The sequence below is a fragment of the Peromyscus eremicus genome, chromosome 8a (assembly GCF_949786415.1).
Source record: "Peromyscus eremicus chromosome 8a, PerEre_H2_v1, whole genome shotgun sequence".
Taxonomy (NCBI): Eukaryota; Metazoa; Chordata; class Mammalia; order Rodentia; family Cricetidae; genus Peromyscus; species Peromyscus eremicus.
The window spans coordinates 49,811,772-49,833,684 of NC_081423.1; the positions used below are offsets into that span (position 1 = coordinate 49,811,772).

At 45.7% G+C, this 21,913-nt stretch overlaps 1 protein-coding gene across 4 annotated transcripts in view; it reads right to left on the reverse strand.

The window, feature by feature from the left end:
• The window catches only part of Shisa6 (shisa family member 6), a 299,726-nt gene that overhangs the window by 262,817 nt on the left and 14,996 nt on the right, over positions 1–21,913 (reverse strand). For all 4 annotated transcript variants that reach the window (XM_059269400.1, XM_059269399.1, XM_059269398.1 and 1 more), the window contains exon 2: positions 14,767–14,927. In XM_059269400.1, the coding sequence (XP_059125383.1) occupies positions 14,767–14,927 (161 nt within the window). The remainder of the gene's footprint in view (positions 1–14,766; positions 14,928–21,913) is intronic.

Sequence of the window (21,913 nt, forward strand, 5' to 3'; positions counted from 1 at the left end):
TATAATAGCTGATCTTAGATCCATGAGTCTTAATCTACCTGGAGTAAATTTTACCCTTAGCAAATCCCAATACCCAGAGGCAACTGAGAATAAATTAAAAAGTGCTTCAGCAAATCTTTGTGATAACAGCAGAAGCAGAAAATGCCACAAAGGTTTATGTATTCTAAGGGTCCTGTATAAGAGTATACATACAAAAATAAAATAAAATAAAATAAAACCCTCCTCCTGCTTAGAGACGACCCACCCACCCTCTCTGGCTCACTCGGGTCCACAGCTAAGAGGAGGCTGGCCAGCTCCACCCTCCACCCTAACTCACTGAGAGCTTGCTCAACAGAAAAAGCAAGGGAGGCAGGTGTTTGCCCAGAGAGCCCGAGTCTGACTGATAAAGAGAGCAAATGAGGACGCAGGTCATCTCCCTTGCCACAGTCCCCTCCTCCTCTTTGCAGTTCCTGGTCACTGTGACCTCAGATCTGTGAATGAAAAAAAAAAAAAAAACAAAAAAAAAACCACGGAGTTTGGAAGCAGGGTCCAGGCAGGGGGAGAGGAGGGAACCTGTCTGACAAGCTAAAGACACTGCCAAGACAAATGGTTTGACCTTGACCTTGAAAAGAAGCCAATCTTATTACATTTTTGCCCATGGTTGAAAACAGGGTAATACCATTACTGACTTCTGAGGAGTCTCACCCCAGGAAGCTCCCCAGTTCACTAGCCCACAGTCATCGAGGGAGAGCCTTCCTCCATGTACTGTGTACTACTTATCTAGACTCCAGAATGATGAGGCGAAATGCACAGCCAGTCCTTAGTGTTTATCTGGTTACTGGGCAATGTCGCCACCAGTTTCCAGCAAGTCAATGTAAGAGTTCCCACACAGAGAGAAAACCAGTGGGGCTGGAGCTTCAGGAACCTCTCTGCCCACTGTTAAAGCCCTCTCCTCTGTCAGGAACATGCCCTGTGAGACTGCAGCCCTGGTGTTCTCACTGGGGACCTAACCCACATGATTGTAGTCAAGGGTTCATGGCACAGGACAATGTTCACACCAAGAATTCAAATAGCTCTCTTACTACTTACACAAAGTAGTAAGATCTACTGTTTGGGCTTCTTTCCATCCAAAACATGAGGCTGTCTCACTGCCACACCTCTACAAAGGGTCCCCTCCCCAAGCCATTGGCAGATGGCATCTTCTGCTTGCCTCAGCCATGAACTCGGCCTTAACACCCGCCAGCCTCCTCTAAGGCCCCATTTCCTTTCATTGAATTCTTGGGGGAAAGAAATGGCAGGTTTATTAAAGCACAGGCTTATCTAGTTCATCCCAGATTTAAGCTGCTGTGATAAGTCCCTGAGCTACATGCACACAAGCCAAACACGAAGCTTGAATCCTGATCAGAAGGAAGAGGTAAGGGCTGGAATGGGTCTCACCCTGCAGGTTGTGGGTTCCACCCCAGAGAAGGCTCCTCTCCTCCCTTCTGTAGGGCTGGGCTAGGGCTGAGGCAATGCCCACACCCATATACCTTCTACATCAGTGGTTCTCAACCTTCCTAATGCTGCAATACTTTAATACAATTCCTCAGGTTGTGGTGACCCCCCCCCAACCATAAAATTATTTTTATTGTTATTTCATAACTGTAATTTTGCTACTGTTGTGAATCATAATGTAAATATCTGTCTTAGACAACCCCTGTGAAAGGGTAGTTCAACACCTCACAAAGGGACCAGTCACAACCCACGGGTTGAGAACCACTGTTCTACATAGTTCTGTTCAAACCTCCACACATGTTCTACTCAGGAAATCTGGCTTACTATATCTTGCACATTTCTGAGCTTAGGCCTGCTGCTTCCTCTCCATTCAGCACCGGAGGAGCTGGGATACATAGAACCAGGACTGGAGAACCCCAACCTCCTAACAGAGAATGGGGAAGGGCCTCAATGTTGAAAATGGCAGCCTCTGATTGTAGGAATTCAGAGGGAGGGAAGGTCTCCTCAGGTATTATGGCATCTCTGCAGGGCACTGCTCTGTGAAATCCATGTCACCGTCTACAGTTAGAGAGCAAGATACCTTGGAGCTGTCATGTTTACTTAGCAGTGGCCAGCAGCCTGCCTGGGCCTAGCATCAGTCCTTTCAAGGACACAGCTATCTGAGAGGACTGTGGGAAACAATGCTACCAAAGCTCATCGTTCCGGTGGCTCTTTACACCACACTTTCTGGTATGAAAGCCCACACAGACTCCTTCGGAGACACCTGTAACACACACCACTAATTGTCTCCCAGGAGCTATTTTTTTGCTATTTTTTTTCCTACTCAAGACACCTCCATTTGAACTTTCATGCATCATCTAAAGACCACCGACTAAAGCAACAAAGGGCGCTGGGGCTGCTTTAAGCAAGGATCTGATCTGTAAAGAAAGGGAGCACGGAAGGAAGTGGACAGGGGACCCAGGAGTGGCTAGAGGCAGGAAAAGGAATGAGGAAAGTGATCTAATAATATTTTCATTTAAATTATTGTTTTTTAAAAAATTAGAAAAAAAAAAAGAAATGGGGTATTAGCCAGGCCTAGTGATGCAAGCCTATGAGCCCAGCTATTTGGGAGGCTGAGGCAAGATGACTGCAGATCCTGACCTACCTGGGTCACACAATGAGTTTAAGATTAGCTTGCCAGGCGGTGGTGGCGCACGCCTTTAATCCCAGCACTCAGGAGGCAGAGCCAGGTGGATCTCTGTGAGTTTGAGGCCAGCCTGGGCTATCAAGTGAGTTCCAGGACAGGTGCAAAGCTACACAGAGAAACCCTGTCTAGAAAAACCAAAAAAAAAAAAAAAAGATTAACTTGATCAACTTTGTGAGAGCTTGTTTCAAAATTAAAAAAAAAAAGAAGAAGAAGAAAGATGGGAATGCAGTGTAAGGGTAGAGTGCTCAACAAGTACTGCCAAGATAAGGGAGAAAGAAAAGGGGCATCACATTGGTTTTCTTTTCTTCTTGATGCCTGGAATATACACATAATGACATGAGTTTGGGCAGCCATTTGGGACCATGACACAAAGCTGTATGTTTAGGACACCAGAGTGACCAGATAGCAGGAGTCTTGTCCCCTACATTGTGAAGGAATGCTATTCCTGGACTGATTCCTTCTAGAGCAGAGAAAGGCAGGCTTCTTCAGTATATAACTATTATTTTAGGTGTTCCATCATTGCCAAGCACACATAATCGCCACTCCAGCAACCAACATATCAAATGTGAGTACTTTATTCTGTCCTTTATTTAACCAATAAATAGTTATCTAAAGTCTACCAAGTGCCAAGACCTGAGAAAAGTGTATTGGACCCTGGGAATAGAGTGGGTAACTTACACCTGGCCCTGTGCTCAAGGTACTTAGAATTGAATGAACAGTTCTGGGTGTGTATGTAGGATGAATAGAAGAGATGCATGTGAATACAGATAGGCCCAGATCCCTGAAGGAAGAAATTCTGTATTTACACACGGTAGTGGGGGGAGGGGAGACTCTCTGATTGTTCTGACAATAGCTGCCGGAGAATTAGAGGCCTGACTTTGCTCATCTGTTCCCATATGGGCCTTTAGGGTAAGACTTCTCAGCTCTTCACTTCAAGTCCTTCTATAGATCTACCCAATCTCATCAACTACTTGATTTGATCCAAATGTTGCAGCCATATTTAGCTCCTTCCTCTCCTAGCGTCCCTCACATAGCCTTTGGCAAATGCTGTCATTTTTAGCATAACATAAATCTCAAACTCTTTATCAATATTAGCCATTGAGAGCAAAGGCCAGTTTTATAAATCTTGTCATTGCATTATATTTTCATCAGGGAACCATCCTGAACTGAGAAGCCACACAGTAAGGCAGTTTAGGAAGGAAGAGCCATGACATGGGTCACTGACGCTCACATGATTCAGTGATGGTGATGGTGATGATGGTGGTGATCAGTGATCCTGGTGATAATAGTGGTGCTGGCAGCAATGACGCTGCTAGGGACTGTGATGAGACTCTAGAAGCCTGTCATCCTGTGTCATCACAAGCTTCTCTTCTCTAAGTGTCCTTGGGGGGAGGAGGGTAACAACCTCACTTGTCCCATTGTTATGAGACACATTCTCATGTGTCTTCCCTGCATATGAGACAAGCCACGTGTTTAATGAAGGAAAAAAAAACACTCCCCTGTTCAAGGCAGCTCTCTCCAAAAGTACAAAAAGTTCCAGTTCCTTCCTGGCCTCTGTCCTAATTCCTCAATCACTGTAGTCTGTTGACAGAAAACGACAACCAGTCTCTCCAGAGGAACCAGTCACTGTTCCCTTTTCTGGGCCTTTGTGTCCATAACTGTCCCTCCCCTCTAGGATCATGTCCTTAGTTCAGCATCCTCCAGGGATTCCTCCTGCCTCCTTCTGCCCATTCAGTCCTTGCACTGCTCTTGCTCCTAATGGAGCTGACGGTGATATTGAAGACAGTGATGATGCCCACCGTGACCACAGCAGCCTCCCTCGGAATGCTTTGAGCTAATGACTTATGATTCTGATGGGGGACCAGTATGGCTGATGACACATTTAGTCTTAAATTTCAGCTTCTGAAGTGAAGCTATAGGTATACATCTTCTCGTGCCTGTGGGAGCTAAGACTTGTTCAACACACTATGGGTGCCTCATGCCTGGACTGAGATGGCTCAGTGCTGCTGTCTCTACCACCTCTGGGTCCCAAATATCCTTTACTCTGCATGTTATAGGCCTAGCCAGGAAAGACCTCAAAGGGCCACTGGGCTAGAGGCTGGGATCTCCCTGCTCTCAAGAACACTAACCACTGTGCTGTGAGCATGCTCCCAAGTTCAAGTCTTAGAACTCTAATTCCTCAGGGTGGCTATTTGGAAGGTGATGCCCAGTGGGAGGTGTCTGGGTCTGAATGTCTGAAAAACTTCCTTGTAGGACCAGGCTAGCTTTCACAGGAGCTCTGTCTTCTCTTCCACACATATCCATGCATTCTTGGTTTTCTGTCACGGGTTGAGATAGCAACAGGAACTCCCACCAGACCATGAAAATGCTTGCACTGCTCTCTTTGACCTCCCAACCTCCAGAAGAGTGAGCTAAAGAAACTCCTTTTTTTCAATAAGCTGTTTAGTCTCAGGTATTTTGTTACAGCAACATAAACAAACCGAGAGCCCCAGAGTCCCAGTAGTTGTCATCTTTCTTGTGTCCTCTGTGCCTCGTTTCCTAACTCTCCATCCCTGCACCTACTCTTTTGGTCCCTTGGTTCAGTCAACCTCATGGAGGTCCTTAGAATTCTAGGCCTGCCCTTGGTGCTTACATGCCCTTTCACCCATGCTTCACTTGGGGAAGAGCTGGAACATATGTTAAATTCACTTGGCTTCCAGAGTCATGGCTGGACATCTCCAGGAACAGCATCTCTCCCAGGGCCACACTGTGACAAGCTCTGCCTGCCTCTGTTCAGCTTATTCTTTGGTGATGAGATCAGGTGACTAGAGTACAGTTGCTCATGGCCAAATGGCCAAGTCCATGCAGCAGCCAGGCAGGGTAACATCCCAGGACAGGAAGACACATGGACATGGCTGGCTTGGCCAGCTGCTGGAGGGCACAGCTTCAGGACACCAATGTTCCATAGCCCCTTTGTGCTGGATAAGGCTATTTGTGGTAGCTAATCTTGGTTGTTGACTTAGCAAGCTTGAGAAGAAGGAACCTAAATAGAAGAATTGCCTCCATCAGATTGGCTCGTGGGTCTGTCTGTGAGACATTATTTTGGTTTATGATTGATGTGGGAAGGCCCAGTTTACTGTGGTTGGTACCACCTCTGGCCAGGTTGGCTTGCATTGTATAAAAAAGGTGGCCAAGCAAGCAAAGGAAAGCAAGCCAGCACCCGGCACTCCTCCATGGCCTCTGCTTCAGTTCCTGCCTCCAGGTTCCGGCCCTGACTTCCCTTGATGATGGACTGTAATCTGTTAGCCAAAGAGAACTTTTTCCTCCCAAGTTGTTTTTGGTCATGGAGTTTATCACAGCAGAAATTTAAACTGGAACACTGTTCCCTCCCTGCTGTTGACATAAAGAGGGACCTGGGACTCAGCTTCCGGGCAACATGAAATTATGAAGTAGGAATCCACTTGTCCACTCACCACAGTAAGGGTGGTGATGGGGACTTGGGTTCTGTCTGAGCCCCCAGGATCATAAGGAAGTGTGGCTGGGGAGAGTGAGTTCCCGACATGACTGCCCAGCTTGAACTTAGATCCTGAAACCCACAGGGCCTGGGCCCTGTGGATGGGAGGCCCTGTGTCTTTATGCTCTTGCAGCCCATCTCCCAGGAAGACGGCAATGACAAGAAACACCTCAGCATAGTGCCTGCACACAGGTAGTACTTGGGGTCACCAACAGCTGCTTAGGCCATTCCTCTCCCTACTTAAGGCCTCCATGGAGCTGCTTTGGGGCTCACTGGGAACACTACCCTATGATAAGCAAACAGTAGTCCTCATCTGATGTCCTCTCAGTAGCCCTGGGCCCATGCACAGGGCACCAGGATCAGTACAGATCATCAGCCACAAGGCAAGCTTCCCATCACTGGAATGGGCCCAGTGCCTTGTCTGTAACTCTTTAGAGCTTGTGTTCTAGGGTTTGTCTATCTGTCTGTTTGTCTATCTGTCTGTTTTTATATAGGACAGCATAGCTTCCTCCTGGTTATGTGGTCACAGACAAGTAAAAGATTCTACTATCCCCAAACCTCCACTTTCTTCCTGTGAAGTGGGTATAATAGCGCTTGGCTCATAGGGTCCTTTCAAGATTGAAATAAGTCAGTCCATGAGGATGCTTTAAAAAGTCATCAAGCTTACCAAGCCAGGCAGGAGTATGAATGTCTGCAATTAGTACGTGGTAACTCAATGGCCAGGAGAAGAAGAGCACATCACCCCTGGATCTGAATCTGAGACTTCTTGACCACAGTTTAAGGACATAACCGTTTCCATGGACACTGATGAGTCTGTTGATCATACAGTCAGCACCATCCTGGGATTCCTCAGCTTACTTGTTGATGCTCCTGGGGACTGAGTGGACTTTCAGACACAAAGTGTTTGTGTCTCTTACTTCCTTCCTGAAAGGTCAGTACATGGCTCATGTATGCTGGGCCCTGAGCCAGACCAGGGGATTGAGAGATGTCCTAGGAGTCACTAATATGCTCAAGCCTCAGAACACGTGTAGGGTATGTTTTCTATTGTCTTAGTTTACAGACTGGGAAACTAAGGCATAGAGTGGTCTGTAAAAGAAAGACAAGAGTTTGGATCTGAACTGAACCAGCACACTTCCCTGGGGTGTCTACAATGTCTCTTCAGGATCCTGGGACCCAGATGCCACTGGGAAGAAGAGGGACTTAGAGTCCTAAGATGATGCCTGGAAGCAGAGGCAAGGCTGGGAGAAATGGACAAGAAGAGAATACTCCAGAAAGAGCAGAGGGTGGGGTGCTGCTGAGAAGCTGAAGCACACCCCCACAGGAACCAATTTGTCCAGAAGTCCAAAGTTGTTGGTCACTGAGAGAAACAGCCTAGGACAATTGCCCATCCAATAGGAACTAGCTCCAGGGACACTCCCTACACCCAAAGCTATGCAAAGGAGGCTTGCCCTGTTCCAATGCCTAGGCTGATGCTGTCTGGGCTGTCCAGACTGGGTGGGACTTGAAACTCCACTGTAGACACTGCTGTACCCCTCTGCCATCTCTGCGGGGGAGTGCCTTCCTCAAGGAACAAAAGCTGAGAAGACTCTTTGCCTGGACCATGTTTTTCTTAAAAGATGGGTTAGCTACCTTGCATGCCTGATGGAGCCAAGTCCTCGTCCAGCACCTAGCAGTCAGAGACCAATCATCACATGAAATAGAAGCCACATTCTTTGCTGACCTCGAAGGCCCTGCACGATGGCGTGTTCACCTCTCTGCTCCCACACACTGCCCTCCCGTTTAGTTACTCCTCACTCATGCCGCCGGCTCTTTGCTCTTACCAGTTTCGTCTCTGTCTCAGGTCCTTTGTACTGGCTACTCCCTCTGCCTGGAATGTTCTTGGTCCAGATGTCTGCACGACTGGGATCTTGTCAGTCAACTCAAAATGTCACCTCAGGGCCACTTTATCGGAGGCCACTCCTTCTCCCCAGCAATGCTCTGGGACCACTCCTGGCTGTGTTGTGAGCATGCCTCACTCTCTGAAAGACTGACCTGTTGGCATAACCTCTCCTCCCAGGCAGTGGGAGAGGCTTTGCTCTCTTCACCACCAACACTTGAACTCAGGTGGAGGCTAGATACCACTGACCTTTGTATCAGCTCTGTTTGATGGAATAAAATGTGAATTACTAAGCTACACTTGCTTTTGAACACTTTAATAGTTGCAAAATAAAAGGAGGTAAAAAGTCAACTTGAACATTTGGTGCTCAACAGCCTCATCTGTTGGTACCAACACACCAGCCAGAGCACACTTAGAATAGCATCTCCTTCATGCCCAAAGCTATCCTCATATGCTGGATGTTGGGATTCACATTCACACTGATGTTGCCTCCCACCCAGGTGATCCCTGGGGACCACAGATCAGGAACAGCAGGTTGGGTCAACCAATCTCAACCACCCCAATATCTATGAGGCTACCAAATCAAGAACAAAGCATCCCTGCTCCTACAGACAACCGATAAAAGGAAGATCCCACCTCTCATCTGGATAAGTGGTAGAGGATGCTCAGATGTTTCCCAGAGTTCTAGAGCATAGCATATTTTTCTAGCTTCATGGTCAGCCCTAATCCTGTACCAGATAAGGAACTCTGGGACACCTGGCCCCAAACCTCCTCCACAAGGAGGCTTTCTTGGTAGAGAGTGAGCAGCGTGGACAGAGTGTCCTGCCTAACAGCCTCTCTGAGCCCTACCACATACACAAAGCTCCCAGCCTATGAGTCAGCCCAAAAGGAGAAGAGGATTGTGAAATAAGCTTGGGTCCTAGAAATCAAGACCTCCACTCAGCTAGCACCCTGTGACTAGACTCAGGTCAGCCACAGCAGCAGGGAGTTCACAGTACTTCACAGAGAGAGCAGAGCCCCCCCCCCCAAGAAGTGTGCAGACTTGAGGAGCCAATGCTACTCCTTGCACCCCTCCAACTAAAGACCCCATTATTTTGCATGTAGTTTCTACCAAACAGGCACTGAGCAGGCAGGGGCTTCCTGGTGGTATTCCTAGTCTGAGGAGCACATAGCAGTGATGAAGAGATAAAGCCTTTGCCAATACAGAGTGGCTTACATTCTGATAGAGACAGGGGCTGGGAAAAATAAATGATCTTAACAGGGCAGGTTCTCTGCAGAGAGTAGAGCACGCAGTGTAAAGCGAAGAGGAGTCCACACACGGGCCTGTCTGAGCCCTGATGTCACCTCCCAAATGTCTGCTGATGCTGGGAAATTCAGGGCCATGCAAGAGAGAGGGACAATACCTTGAGGTCAGAATATCTAGCACAAGAACCAGGGAGATAGTGAAGTCCATGAAGTGCTTGTCTTTGCAAGTATGGGGAGCTGAGATCCATCTCGGCACCCACAGAAAACAAACAAACAAAAAGATGATGGATATGGAAGTGGACAGGCAGATCTGTGAGGCTTGCTAAGCCACACAGCCAGCCTAAGCTACCCACTCGGTGAGTTCCAATCTAGTAAAATGTGATCTCAATAAAACAAAACAAACAACAACAAAAATAACATTGGCATCAGCTGAGAAAATGATGATAACCAAAATTGTTCTCTGGCATTCACAGGCATGTGCACATCCCCCAAAACATGTGCACCTGTACATACATGAACTCTCTCTCTCTCTCTCTCTCTCTCTCTCTCTCTCTCTCTCTCTCTCTCTCTCTCTCTCACACACACACACACACACACACACACACACACACACACACACGCACACACACACATGTGACAAGAATAGTGCAATGGAAGTGGGCATGAGTAGAGAGAAGCAAAATGGCAGTTGGAGTTCATGTCAGGCTCCCAAGGATGGCGAGACAAGCCACAAAGAGCTATGGCTAAACATTCCCCTGTCAGCTAGTCAGTCTTTAATCTCAATTGCTGTGACACCAACCAGCAATTGATACCCTGTGGATTCCTTAGCTGACCATTCAAGGCTGTGGCCAAGATGGTAAGTAGGTGACTGCTCCTTTACAATGCACAGTGTCGGAGAGAGCATGAGCATTTACTGCCTCTGGCTCATGCCACACTTGATCTCAGATGCTGGAAAGCAAAATTCTAGAATGTAACAGGTAGTCTATTGTCAGGGAGGACACCCCACTATCCACAGATAACTCGAGACAAGCTCTTTAGGAGAAGCTCAGGCTAAGTAAACACACTCAGCCTCCATGGCTTCCCTCTATGAAGATCAAGCCTCTAGGGTCCTGACCTCTGAGGATCTGCAACACTACTGAGTGTGATCTTGGAATGATTCTGTGTGGTCTTCCTGATAATTCTGGTGCCACTTTCTCACCACAATCCTCCTTCCAGATGCACACTGACCTGTCCTCTCTCTCCCGTGTGTCTAACTCCGCCACACCCCCTGGCCATACCCAACATGAGAGAACTTCTCTATTGGCCCCTAACTCTGACCAGCCAGCCCCTACCCCAGGGCTTTGTCTGGATCTTGAACTCCACATCCTTCAAAGGATTTCCTCTCTATTTGGTGGTCTCCTGTTAGAACTTGGTTCTCAATTTTGATCACATGAACGGTGTAGGGCATTTTTAAAACTAGTGTATCAGTGCTTTGGTTCTGCTTCAGAGCAAACAAATCAGAATCTTCACAGTGGGAGCCAGTCATTGTATTCTCATAAACCTTTTATGATCCCAAGGTGTAGCCACAGCTAGGAATTCAAACCAGCTCTCATCAGAGAGTTACTGCTGGTCCATGGACCACTGATTGAATAGTGGGGCTTCATAGGCAGTTAGATTTGAGTGGTGGGACAAACAGGCGTCCCTAATTTTCTAATTCAGTAAATGCCTATTGTGGAGCCCCCTGTGACCTTGGGAAGATTTTTCTTGGAAAAATATCAGTAAAAGACTCAAAGATTAGAAGCTTCCATACCATAAAAATATTACAGGATCCATTCTGCTATACATAAAAGTACTGAGCAGAGTAGAGTACCCAGTGCATAACAAGTCCTCAAAGCATGGTATTTATGCTACATGGATTAGCATATTTCATTATCACCGAAGAACCTCCACTCCAGTCCTCAAACCAAATGAGCATGAGCTTTCAACGTCCCAAACCCTGATCATGCCAGACACAGACCCACAGACTCCACCTGGCCTAGGAATGCCGTGTTGCCCTTGGTTCCCTCACGCATTTGATCTGTTTCCCAGGAGCTATGCCCACACTTCCTCAGTTTGTTCATGGCTGATGATGAGTGTTTGCTACGGACTGTGTGAGTGCTCAACCTGGTTTTACTTGTACCCCAAGGACAACCTGGACTGCAGGAGCTAGTTAGTAGCCACAGTGGCTGACAAGGAAATTCAGAAGGGCAAGATCAGAAACACAATACTGGGAGGTGCCCCATGCAAACCCATGCTTCCCCTTGCTTCTCAAATCGAAATTGCTGAGCTTTTTCATCAACATACGGGGCCTTGTTCTGCAGGTGAGAGCCTGGGGTCCTGCAGGTCCTGCAGGGCTCAGGAATTCCCAGCCAACCCCAGGCAGCTGATCCCAGGACAGCATGTTGAATGGCAGAACCACTACATGCTCTGATGCCTGCCTCCTTAATAACCTCCTAGGACCTCTATCACTTTACTACAATTGGTGGGTGGTTGATCTAATGAGTGGGAATGTCACAGTACATTTCCACTTTGAACGTTTGCCCATAGTTCTGTTTAAAAGGCGGCTCAAACGGCAACATTTGTGGCCAAGGAGAACAGCGACTAGAAAAGCGCCCCGTTTGATAGAAGCTACAGAAGATGTAGCTTGTTGTGAAACTGCTTGTTGTACATTTCAGCTTTGCCACTGAGAATGCTTCCCAGGCACTCCCATCTCAAAAAGCGAAGTGGAGAGCTGTAATTTGAGAAATGCGAGGAGGGATTTCTTGAAACATAGAATTGAGTCATGTAAGCAGTGTCTTTCCTTCTCAACTCACTAGCCTGATAACCAGAAGAAATGAGAAAGCTCCCTGACCAGTAAAGGGTATTTAAGGACAAATCAAGACTGTCCATTGAATCAGTTGGTAAATAAGACAGAACAAAAGGGTGAGAATCAACAGTCAGGAGCACTTTGATGCCTGGGTGGCCAGAAATTCCAGAGTCACAGGCACAATTCTGGGAGAGACTAACTTCAAATGATAAATCTTTAGATAAATAAAAAATAATCATAGATGGCAAGAATATTAAAGTTAGGAATGGTGTTCAGTGGGCAATTCCCAGAGCCAACTGCTTTGCATTAAGAATAACTTTAAACAATCTCCCTATTCTCAAACCACACCCTCCACATTGATTAAGGCATGATATTCAAGAGTGGGTCTTAGGTGCTCTTAATAAGGCTTCCAATAGGATTCCAACACATAGCCAAGCTGGGGAATTTGGGCACTCAGTACCTTCTCTCACAACAGATCAGGATCCAACCAGACCAGTGACTCTGCACCTTAGCTGCATGTTAGAGTTACCTTGTAGAGAATCTGAATACACTAATGTCAGCTTCATCTCTAGAAATCTACCTACTTTATGTGCTTGGATCCCAGCATTTTTAATTTATCCCTAGGTGTTTCTAATGTGCACATAGCCTGGTAGGTGGCCGCTGTTCTGATGCTTCTGCCAACATTCCCTCTACTGCTTCCAGGTTAAGGATCTAGGGTGTTTAAGATGAGAATGCACCTGAGGAGGGTTTTGCCCAGCAAATTCATTCATCTTTACACGTGAAGCAGGGACTCCTAACTTTGGAGGGGCCTATGGATCCCTTTAATCCCTCACAAACTGTTGGCTGAGTGTATACCTGTCTGTATTCATATACATACATATTCAGAGAATATCTTTAGCTTTTATCAGATGTTCAAAAGATTTAAGACTAGGGCTAGAGAGATGGCTCAGCAGTTAAGAGCACTGGTTGCTCTTATAGAGGTCCTGAGTTTAATTCCCAGCAACCACATGGTGGCTCACAACCGTTTATAATAGGATCTGATGCCCTCTTCTGGCATTCAGGCATCCATGCAGAGCATTCATACATAAAATATAAACAAACAAAATTTTTTTAAAAGATTTAAGACTATTATCTTAAAGGCAAGAACAACTTGATAGATTCAAGAGAATTAAAGCATAAATGGAATAAATTTGATCTCAGCTACAATTAGAATTTGAGCACACCTACTGCTTGCTGCCTAGTGGCTATATCGCCTTTTTGCAGGCTTAGTTCAGACCTCTGGATAAAGTGAGAGATGTGAAGATTCCAGATCCAAGTACCAAAGCAGAAATTGTGTGCCTGTGAATGGAATCAATACTAAACTAGCTGGTAATTCTCACAGGGAGATGATACTGGTAAGGGGACTGTCCATTCAGACAGTTTACATTCCTGTCCCTAACTGGGGAAGGATAGGATGGCTGGTTTTTTTCAATAATGACTTCTATAAACAATGTGTCTTAGTTTGAATCCTGGGGTTCTCTTACTAACCATGTGACCTTGGGAAATGTTGCTTTGCCTTCATATTCCTCATATAAAGTAAGAGATAAATATTTCCAAGATTGGTACAGACAGTAAATAATATCATACCTATAAAGGCCTCTGAATAATATTTAGATCAATAGCCCGATATATTACTGGTATTTACAGGTTTGTTTTCTTATTCTTACACCCTATTGATCTTGTTCAAGTTACTGAGTTTCCTTGAATTTCACTCACTAACCTGTTAGACAAGGGCAGCAAGTCCTGCCCAGTTTCCTTCATAGTGTTATCATGATGATGAAACAAAAAAAGTAAAAGGCGCACTCAGCCCTCCACATCTACAAGCTATGCATGTAACTGCAGATCCAACCAGCCACACAATTCAACCAACAGGATTCAACCAACCATGAATCAAAGCTATTACCCCAAATTGGGCCTTACTGAACAGGTATACACTTTTTCTCACCATTGTTCCCTAAAGCTCATGGCATCGTAAGTCTCAGGATGTTGGTATTGTATTAGATATTCTCAGGAATCTGGAGATTATTTAAAGTATACAGGAGTATCTGTGGGGCACTATGCCAACATCAGACCATTCATATATAAGGGGCTTGAGCATCTGTAGAATTTGGTATGCTCAGTTGTCTCAGACCCAGTTCCCCACTTATATAGAAGGACACTTCATCCTATATCCAGGGAACCTATATATCATAGAAAAAGGTCACCTTAAAATGCAGATATCATTCCTGTCCTCAGAAAGTACTCTTTAGGGTTCCAATAGCTGGGCAGTTTCTGCATTAGAATACAGCCTTTATTCTTACACATCCAGCATCCTGGACAGCATCAAACCTTTTTGCCACATGGGTAAATGGGTAACCATACTCCACCATGGCTGTGGCAGGCTCTATCTTACATTAGAGAATTACACCAGCAGCTAGAGAAATCACAGATGGGCTACCAATCCTCTTCTGTCCCAGACCTCGTCTCTCTAATATCCAACCCTCCCAGGAAGACAGTCCCCAAACTCTTAGAAAGCCTGTCCTGTCTATCAGGACATCCACTACTGCACAGCTCTCCACAACAGAGCAGAAACATCACTAGAACCTCACAGCAGAATCAACAAAACTTCAAGGTGACCACGTCTCACTTACCTGGAGTCTGCTTAGCTGTGCGCACAGGAGTGTAGTGGTTTTTGGAGGTTGATCGGACCGGCGTGTTCTCTTTGGGAGAGGTATCGATGGCCGAGATGGTTTCTCTTTCACAGTGTGCTATGGGGATTGGTCCCTGTTGTCTTAGGATGTCAGCCAGAGCCCTAAACAAGGAGAGTACACAGTGAGCCTCACTGATGGGGTACAAAGAGGCCGGCTTACTGTCATAGGCACTCTGTTTTGAAAACCAGAGATACGGCTATGAGCACTCAAAAGACAATTTCATCTGGTGCTGATCTACAGGGGTGTAGGAGAGAGAGGTTGGCATGACCCTGAAAGGCTATAAGCATAGTATCTTTTCTGTAATTGATTCCACATCTGTAAACAATAAGCCCTTTCAAAATACCAGGCTTCCTAATACACATACATGCCACAACAGCATCTTCCATGTCTCAAAATGACTCTGGCGGCTGGTCCTCCCGTGAACAGGAGATTACTATCTAATCAGGGGGCCTAACCTCCCCATCCCCAAACACATGCCATGTAGCATGTATTAGAAACTGGTGACTCACAGAAGTGCAGCCTGCACTATACCTCCTGTCTGAGGTGCTAAGACAGAAAGCATGCATTGGGATGCATGGATGGTGTAGTCATGCGGTTTAGAGCAGGAGACATGTACAAATGGGTAGAGACACAGCGAGACTGCCAGAGCAGAGACTCTGTAACCAGAGCCCTGTCTTTATTGAGTCACACCAAGCTTCAGCTCTACCCTCCTGAAAAGTGACAACCACAACACTTGACAGACGTGTCTAAGTGAGTTGTTCTCTTCTGCTGTGCTGCCGGTGACACGGTGAGCCTGCCTTGAAGAGCATCCATTTGGCAATCTTATCATTTAGGGGCACCTATACAGCAATTTCACATTTTCCAAGTGCTTCCATCTGGCTGACTTTCCATTCTCTCAGCCTGTCAAGAGAGAGCAGACACTTGTCACCCACACCATTTACTCTACTGAACTGGCAGTGAGGACCAAGACGGAAGCCATGTGCTCTATGAAGGAAACCCAGCTAGTTTAGGGTCCGGGGCCGGACTGGAGAGCCATCATTGGGGCCTGAGAAGAAGGAAAATATTGCCTAGAGTCACAGGAAAGGTCCAATTCCTAGGTCTGCCACTGATCAGCCACAGACCTTCAGCAAAACTGTCTTTGACACAGAAATTTAATATTTTTTCCCTATCAGTAAAACACAGGGTTTTATAAAACAAACTTTATACCAAAACACAGGGTTATACAAAAACAAACTTTAAGATCCTTCCTGATTCTAAAACTAAATTCTTTCATGTATTTTTTTCAACCTCACACCCATGTTTGGTATGTTCATTCCTTCACCCTTTTAATTCTTAAAGACACCTTCTGATCACCTCTCTGTGATTAAAAAGACTGAATTATGATAGACATACAGGTCAAAGGAATATAATAAAAAATTCAAGCACAAATTCCTACATTTATCGTCAATTCTTTTCAACAAGAAAGGCACATGTTAGGGCTGGAGAGAAGACTCAGTCTTCCAGAAACCCAGGCTCAGGTCCCAGTACCCAGGTTGAGTGGCTTAAGCTATCTGTAACTCCAGTTCCAAGGGATCCAATGCATTCTTCTAGCCTCCTTGGGCACACATATGGTGCACATAAATTCATGCAGGCACACCCTAATTAAAAAACAGATTTTTAAAAATTAATTAAATGAATTTTTAAAAAATACCAAATGTCATTGAGTAGAGAACGAACATTTTTTTAAAAAAGAAAAGTTGTCCTAGAGCAACCTAGCTTTCCATGCCGGATCTTAATCTCACATTATATACAAATACATACAAATCGATTCAAAAGGGATCCTACACCTAAATGTTAGTCCAAGCACTATAAACTCTTAAAATATAAATGCAAATCATTGTGGTTCCTTAACTTGGTGATGATTTCTTACACGGGACATTGAAAATACAAGCAACGCAGCAACATGAGAACAAGTGGAGATATTATAAACACCGGTGTCTCAGAGGAAACCTTCACAGAAGCTAACATAACCCACAGAATGGGACAAATACTTGTAAAACATGTCTGACAAGAGGCTGCAGAGATGGCTCAACAGTTAGGAGCACTTGTTGCTTTTGTAGAGGACTCAGGTCCAGTTCCCAGCACCCACATGGTGGCTCATGATCATCCATAACCCCCTTGCAAGAGACCCAACTGATGCCCTCCCAGCCTCTGCAGACACTGGGCATGCACAAGATTCACACACATACACTTGGGGAAAACACTCATACACATACACAAATAAATCTTAAAAAAAAAATAACCTACCAAAAGGATCTTAAAATTTAATAACAAAACATTCCTTGGTTTTTAAATGGATACAAGATTCAAACAGGCATTTCTCCAAAGTGTCAGCATCAGTAATCCTTAGGGAAACTGCCTGTCCAAGTCACATTGTGGTGTCCATGCAAACGTATGCAGACAGCCATAACCAAACAGGCAGTTAATGCCAAGTGCCAACAGGGATACAACTGTGGCTTCTTCACACTCTGATGTTGGAAATATGAAAGCTCAGCTCCTTTGGTAAGCAGTTTAACAGTTCCTTAAAGTGCTAACAACACAGCAAATATGTGGCCCAGCCTACTCCTGGAAGAAATGAAAACAGATCTTCATATCACTTGTGTATGAAGAAAGTGAAAAGAAAGAGAATGGCATTATGAATAACTGCCAAAGGGTAGAAGCAAGAGCAAGGATCATTGGTTGCTGAACAGATGAGCAAACTGTACTGTACTCACACAGCAGAATATTAATTGGTCATAAAAAGGAAAGGAGTGGTGATAGACACCATAGCATGGAAGAACCTCGAAACACACCGCCCTAAATGAAAGGAGGCATCCCCAAAGCCTAGCTTTAAATAAAGCATCAAGCTGGGTAAGCCCATAGAGAAAGGGGACTGCTATAGGCATGGGCTTTCCTTTGGGGAGGCTAATAATACACAAAGTTTAAATAACGGTGATAGCTGCAGAAGACAGAATGTATACAAAACATAAACTCGTACTTTTGGAAATTTAAGGATGAATGTCCCATTAGATAAATTACATCTCATTAAAGCAAGTTCTGAGGAAACAGCTCACCGATTTGCTTCCATGTGCTTACAAAGACTCCTTCCTACTTCCCTGATGTCCATGAGGAAGAATGGAGTCACATGATCAGCATGACCGACTCTACATCAGTGACTCTAAGTGAAGTGATTTTGTTCCTGCCTTTCTATCTTGGGACATCGGGACATCTGGCCATATCTGGAGACATTTTGGTTGTCATGACAAGCAAGGAAGGAGGTGCTATTGGTATCTGGTGTGTGCGAACCAGATATTGAGGGATTGGGCTCAATATCCTACAGTGGACAGGACAGGCAGCCCATCATGAGAAGTATCAAGTGTCAACAGTGGTGAGTTGGGGGACCTAAAAGGGAAATCTGCTCAGCACTGGGTGAACTAGGTGTCTAGTTCCACAAACATCCAATTGATTCTCAGCAGGTTCTGAGGACACAGAGGGTCTACAGACTCTAAAGCTAGTGTCCTTTCTGTTGGAGTTTCCACGGCCCCTCAAGTCTTGGCACTTGCCTGGATGTGACACACAGAAATGAGTAAGATGACCTGTCTGGTGCCATACTTTTGTCTACAGAGTCAATTTAAGTGGGATTTCTTCATAGTTTTGACCTCATGTTTATCTCTCAGGACTGTGGGGCTCTTGAAGTCCATCCCTCAAGAAGACCTGCGTAATGGTCACCTTCCTCAAAAGCAGCACACACGGTGGATCTGAGCAGGTGAAGTCTGGCTAGTTGCTTGACAGTGAGTTACAACTCTGGGTTACAGCTGAGCTATAGCCTCTGGTACCTAGGCCATGTGATTACTGGAAACTACTCCAGAGTGATCATCTGTGGCCCAGTGGGCTGGGCTGAGTTGGAATCTCAGCCAAGTGGGAAAGGTGGTGTCTTAGTTAGGGTTTCTATTGCTGTGAAGAGATACCATGACTACAGCAACTCTTATAAAGAAAGCATTTAATTGGCGTGGCTCGCTTACAGTTTAAGAGGTTCAATCCATTATCATCATGATGGGGAGCATGGTGGTGTGTAGGCAGATGTGGCAGCTGAAAGTCCTACAACTTGCAGGTAACAGGAAGTTGACTGAGACAGTGGGTGGTATCCTGAGCATAAGAAACCTCAAAGCCCACCCCCACAGTGACACACCTCCTCCAACAAGGCCATACTCATTCCAACAAAGCCACACCTCCTAATAGTGTCACTCCCTATGAGATTTTGGGGGCCAATTACATTCAAACTACCACAGGTGGATTGGCTGGATTATGTGTTTCTCAAAGCCCCTGTGTAGACCTCCTGACCACATACAATATCCATGAGGGAATGATGGTCAGCCATAAGCTCCTGCTCCCTACTGTGTCCTTAACATTCTCCAGAATCCAGCCTTTCCCACTGCCCATTTCCCCCGCTGAGGAGATCTGAGCAGTGTGCCCCTGTAAGCTCCCCCGTCCTGCCCATCCCCTCAGCTCAGTGACCTCCCTCTTTGCTCTGGTTCCTCTCTACCTTCCATCCCTCACTCTCCAGGGTGTTTGATAAATATTATTCTAATTCTGAAATGTGTGATCCCAGTCTCACCTAATTAATTTGGGTATGCCAGAGGAAATGGGTTAGGGCCTGAGCTACTTTCTAACCAGAGGAAAGAAACCTGGTCACTGAGGCACCACTGAGGAGGCTTTGTAAGAGTGGGCAGCAACTCTCAGGGGCTGGGGGACCAAGCAAATGGGGAAGAAAATAAGAGAGAAGAAACAGGTCAGTAAAGAGAGAAAACAGGAGTTAAAGCCAGAGGAACGTGGAATAAGGAAGGCAAAGAGAAATGGAGTGGGGGAGAGGAAGGAGACTCAGACCAGAAGCCAGAAAGGGAGAGAGGAAACAGAGAGAGAATCCAGAAGAAAAGGCAGGAGAGAATGTGAGAAGCAGAGAGAGGAAGGGAAATCAAGAGAAAGGCATTCAGAGATCAAGAGAGCTTCTTCCTGCTCTCTCCAGCTGGGCCTACTAATTTAGCAAATGCCAGGTGATATCTGGGCATGCAGAAACAATTAGCAAATGAGTGATTTGGGTCAAGACCAGTTTATTTATTTGCTTAAAACCTCGGGTAATGTTGTCAATGGTCTCAAGGAAATGTGGATCAAAAGCTTTTCCAAAAACACATTCAGAGGCAGGAGAGGCATGTAGAGAGGGGAGACATGCAGAGAAAAAGAAACTCAGGAGAGACACAGAGAGCTGGCTGTGGGAAGGAGCAAGGGCAAGGCTCCACCCCACCAGGAACCTGGTGCCCCACCATAGGTGAGGACAACAAATGCACCTAATTTAGGAAGTTGGGGAACACCTTCGCCCCTGCCCTCTTCCCTGTCCATCAGACTGGCTGCACGATCTAACATATCAAGCCAAGGAACTCTTTTGCCTGAAAAATCCACTTGCTTGCCGATTTCACTGTTCCCTGTTCTTAGACAGTTTCCTGTAGTACATGCTTCATGGGAGAGGGTTGATTAATTGGGAAACAAACACAGTTGTGCTCACTCAGGCCAGGAAACGTGGGCCCTCCTCAGTCCCGGGCATCACACTTAGTCATGATGGTGGAAAGGCCATCTTACCTTTCAATAGCACTTAATCCCTGAGTGTGCATCCCTGCCTAGCCCCCCTGCTGTTGCTTCTAGCATTGAGACCTTTACAGCTAAAGTACCATGATTTTTACTGAGGATTTAAGACTCAGACTTAGATCAGTACTCAAACAAGGTGGAAGAGAAATTTGAAGTCCGGCTTCTGACTTGAACCTGGGTGTCTTTTGGTGTGCAGAGACCACCTCTCACATGCGTCTCACTTTCCTCTTCAATGACTCTTTCTGCTCTCCCCAGATAGGCCTGTGTCCTACTTCGCTTTTGATTTTGTTTGTGTGTGTGTGTGTGTGTGTGTGTGTGTGTGTGTGTGTTTTCTTTTGTTTTTATTTCTATGATAAACACCATGGCCCAAAGCAACTTCGGGAGGAAAGGGTTTATTTGGCTTACATTCCAATCACAGTCCATCATTGAGGAAAGTCAGGGCAAGAACCTGGAGGCAGGAACTGAAGCAGAGGCCATGGAAGAATGCTGCTAACTGGCTTGCTCCCTATAGTTTGCTCAGCTTGTTTTCTTATTTAACCCAGGACCACCTGCCCAAAGGTGGCGCCATCCAAAGTGGGCTGGGCCCTCCCACATCAATCGTTAGTCAAGAGAATGCTCTCACAGGTTTGCCTACAAGCCAATCAGATGAAGGCATCTTTTTCAAAAGAGGTTCCCTCATCCCAGATGACTCTAAGTCTTGTTAAGTTAATAAAAGCTAACCGCTAGGGTCTGATGATTTAGCAAATGTCAGGTGATACGTGGGCATGCAGAATCAATTAGTAAATGACTTGGTCAAGACCAGCTATTCACTAGCTTAAATATCTACTATACACACTTATTCATCCATTCATTCTACCCACCCATCTATCCATCAGTCCATCCATCCACCCTCCCATCCATGTACCCAACCATTCACCCATGGACCCATCTATCCTTGGTCTCACTCATCTACCTATCCATCTACGGCATTCACTCACCCACTCATCTATCTACTCACCTATCTATCCATCCATTCACTAACACACACATTCATTAATCCCATTCTCCCATCGATCCACCCTTCCTTCCTTCTAGCCTCTTAATCACAGTTTTTCCCTCTTATGTCCCTATCATGTTCTCTGAACAATAGAGTTTTAGAGAGTATTCAATCTTTAGTTGAAAAATCTAGCTAGACCTCTGATCTCAGCTGCAGCTCAGCCACTCAGGTCTATTTGTCACTGTGACTCATTAACACCAGCAACTTTGAACACCACAGATTTTAGGAGCTAATCTTTTGGTCAAAAGAAAATCCTAAATGGGCACCAGTATACTCCATTAGATCCCTGCTCTGTAGGAGGCCAAAGTGGGAACTGAGCACTGCTCTGGTCTCCTGGCCTTCATCGATGCCCAAGTTTGAAAGCAAATGTGGCAAAGGAACACAAAATAAAACTTC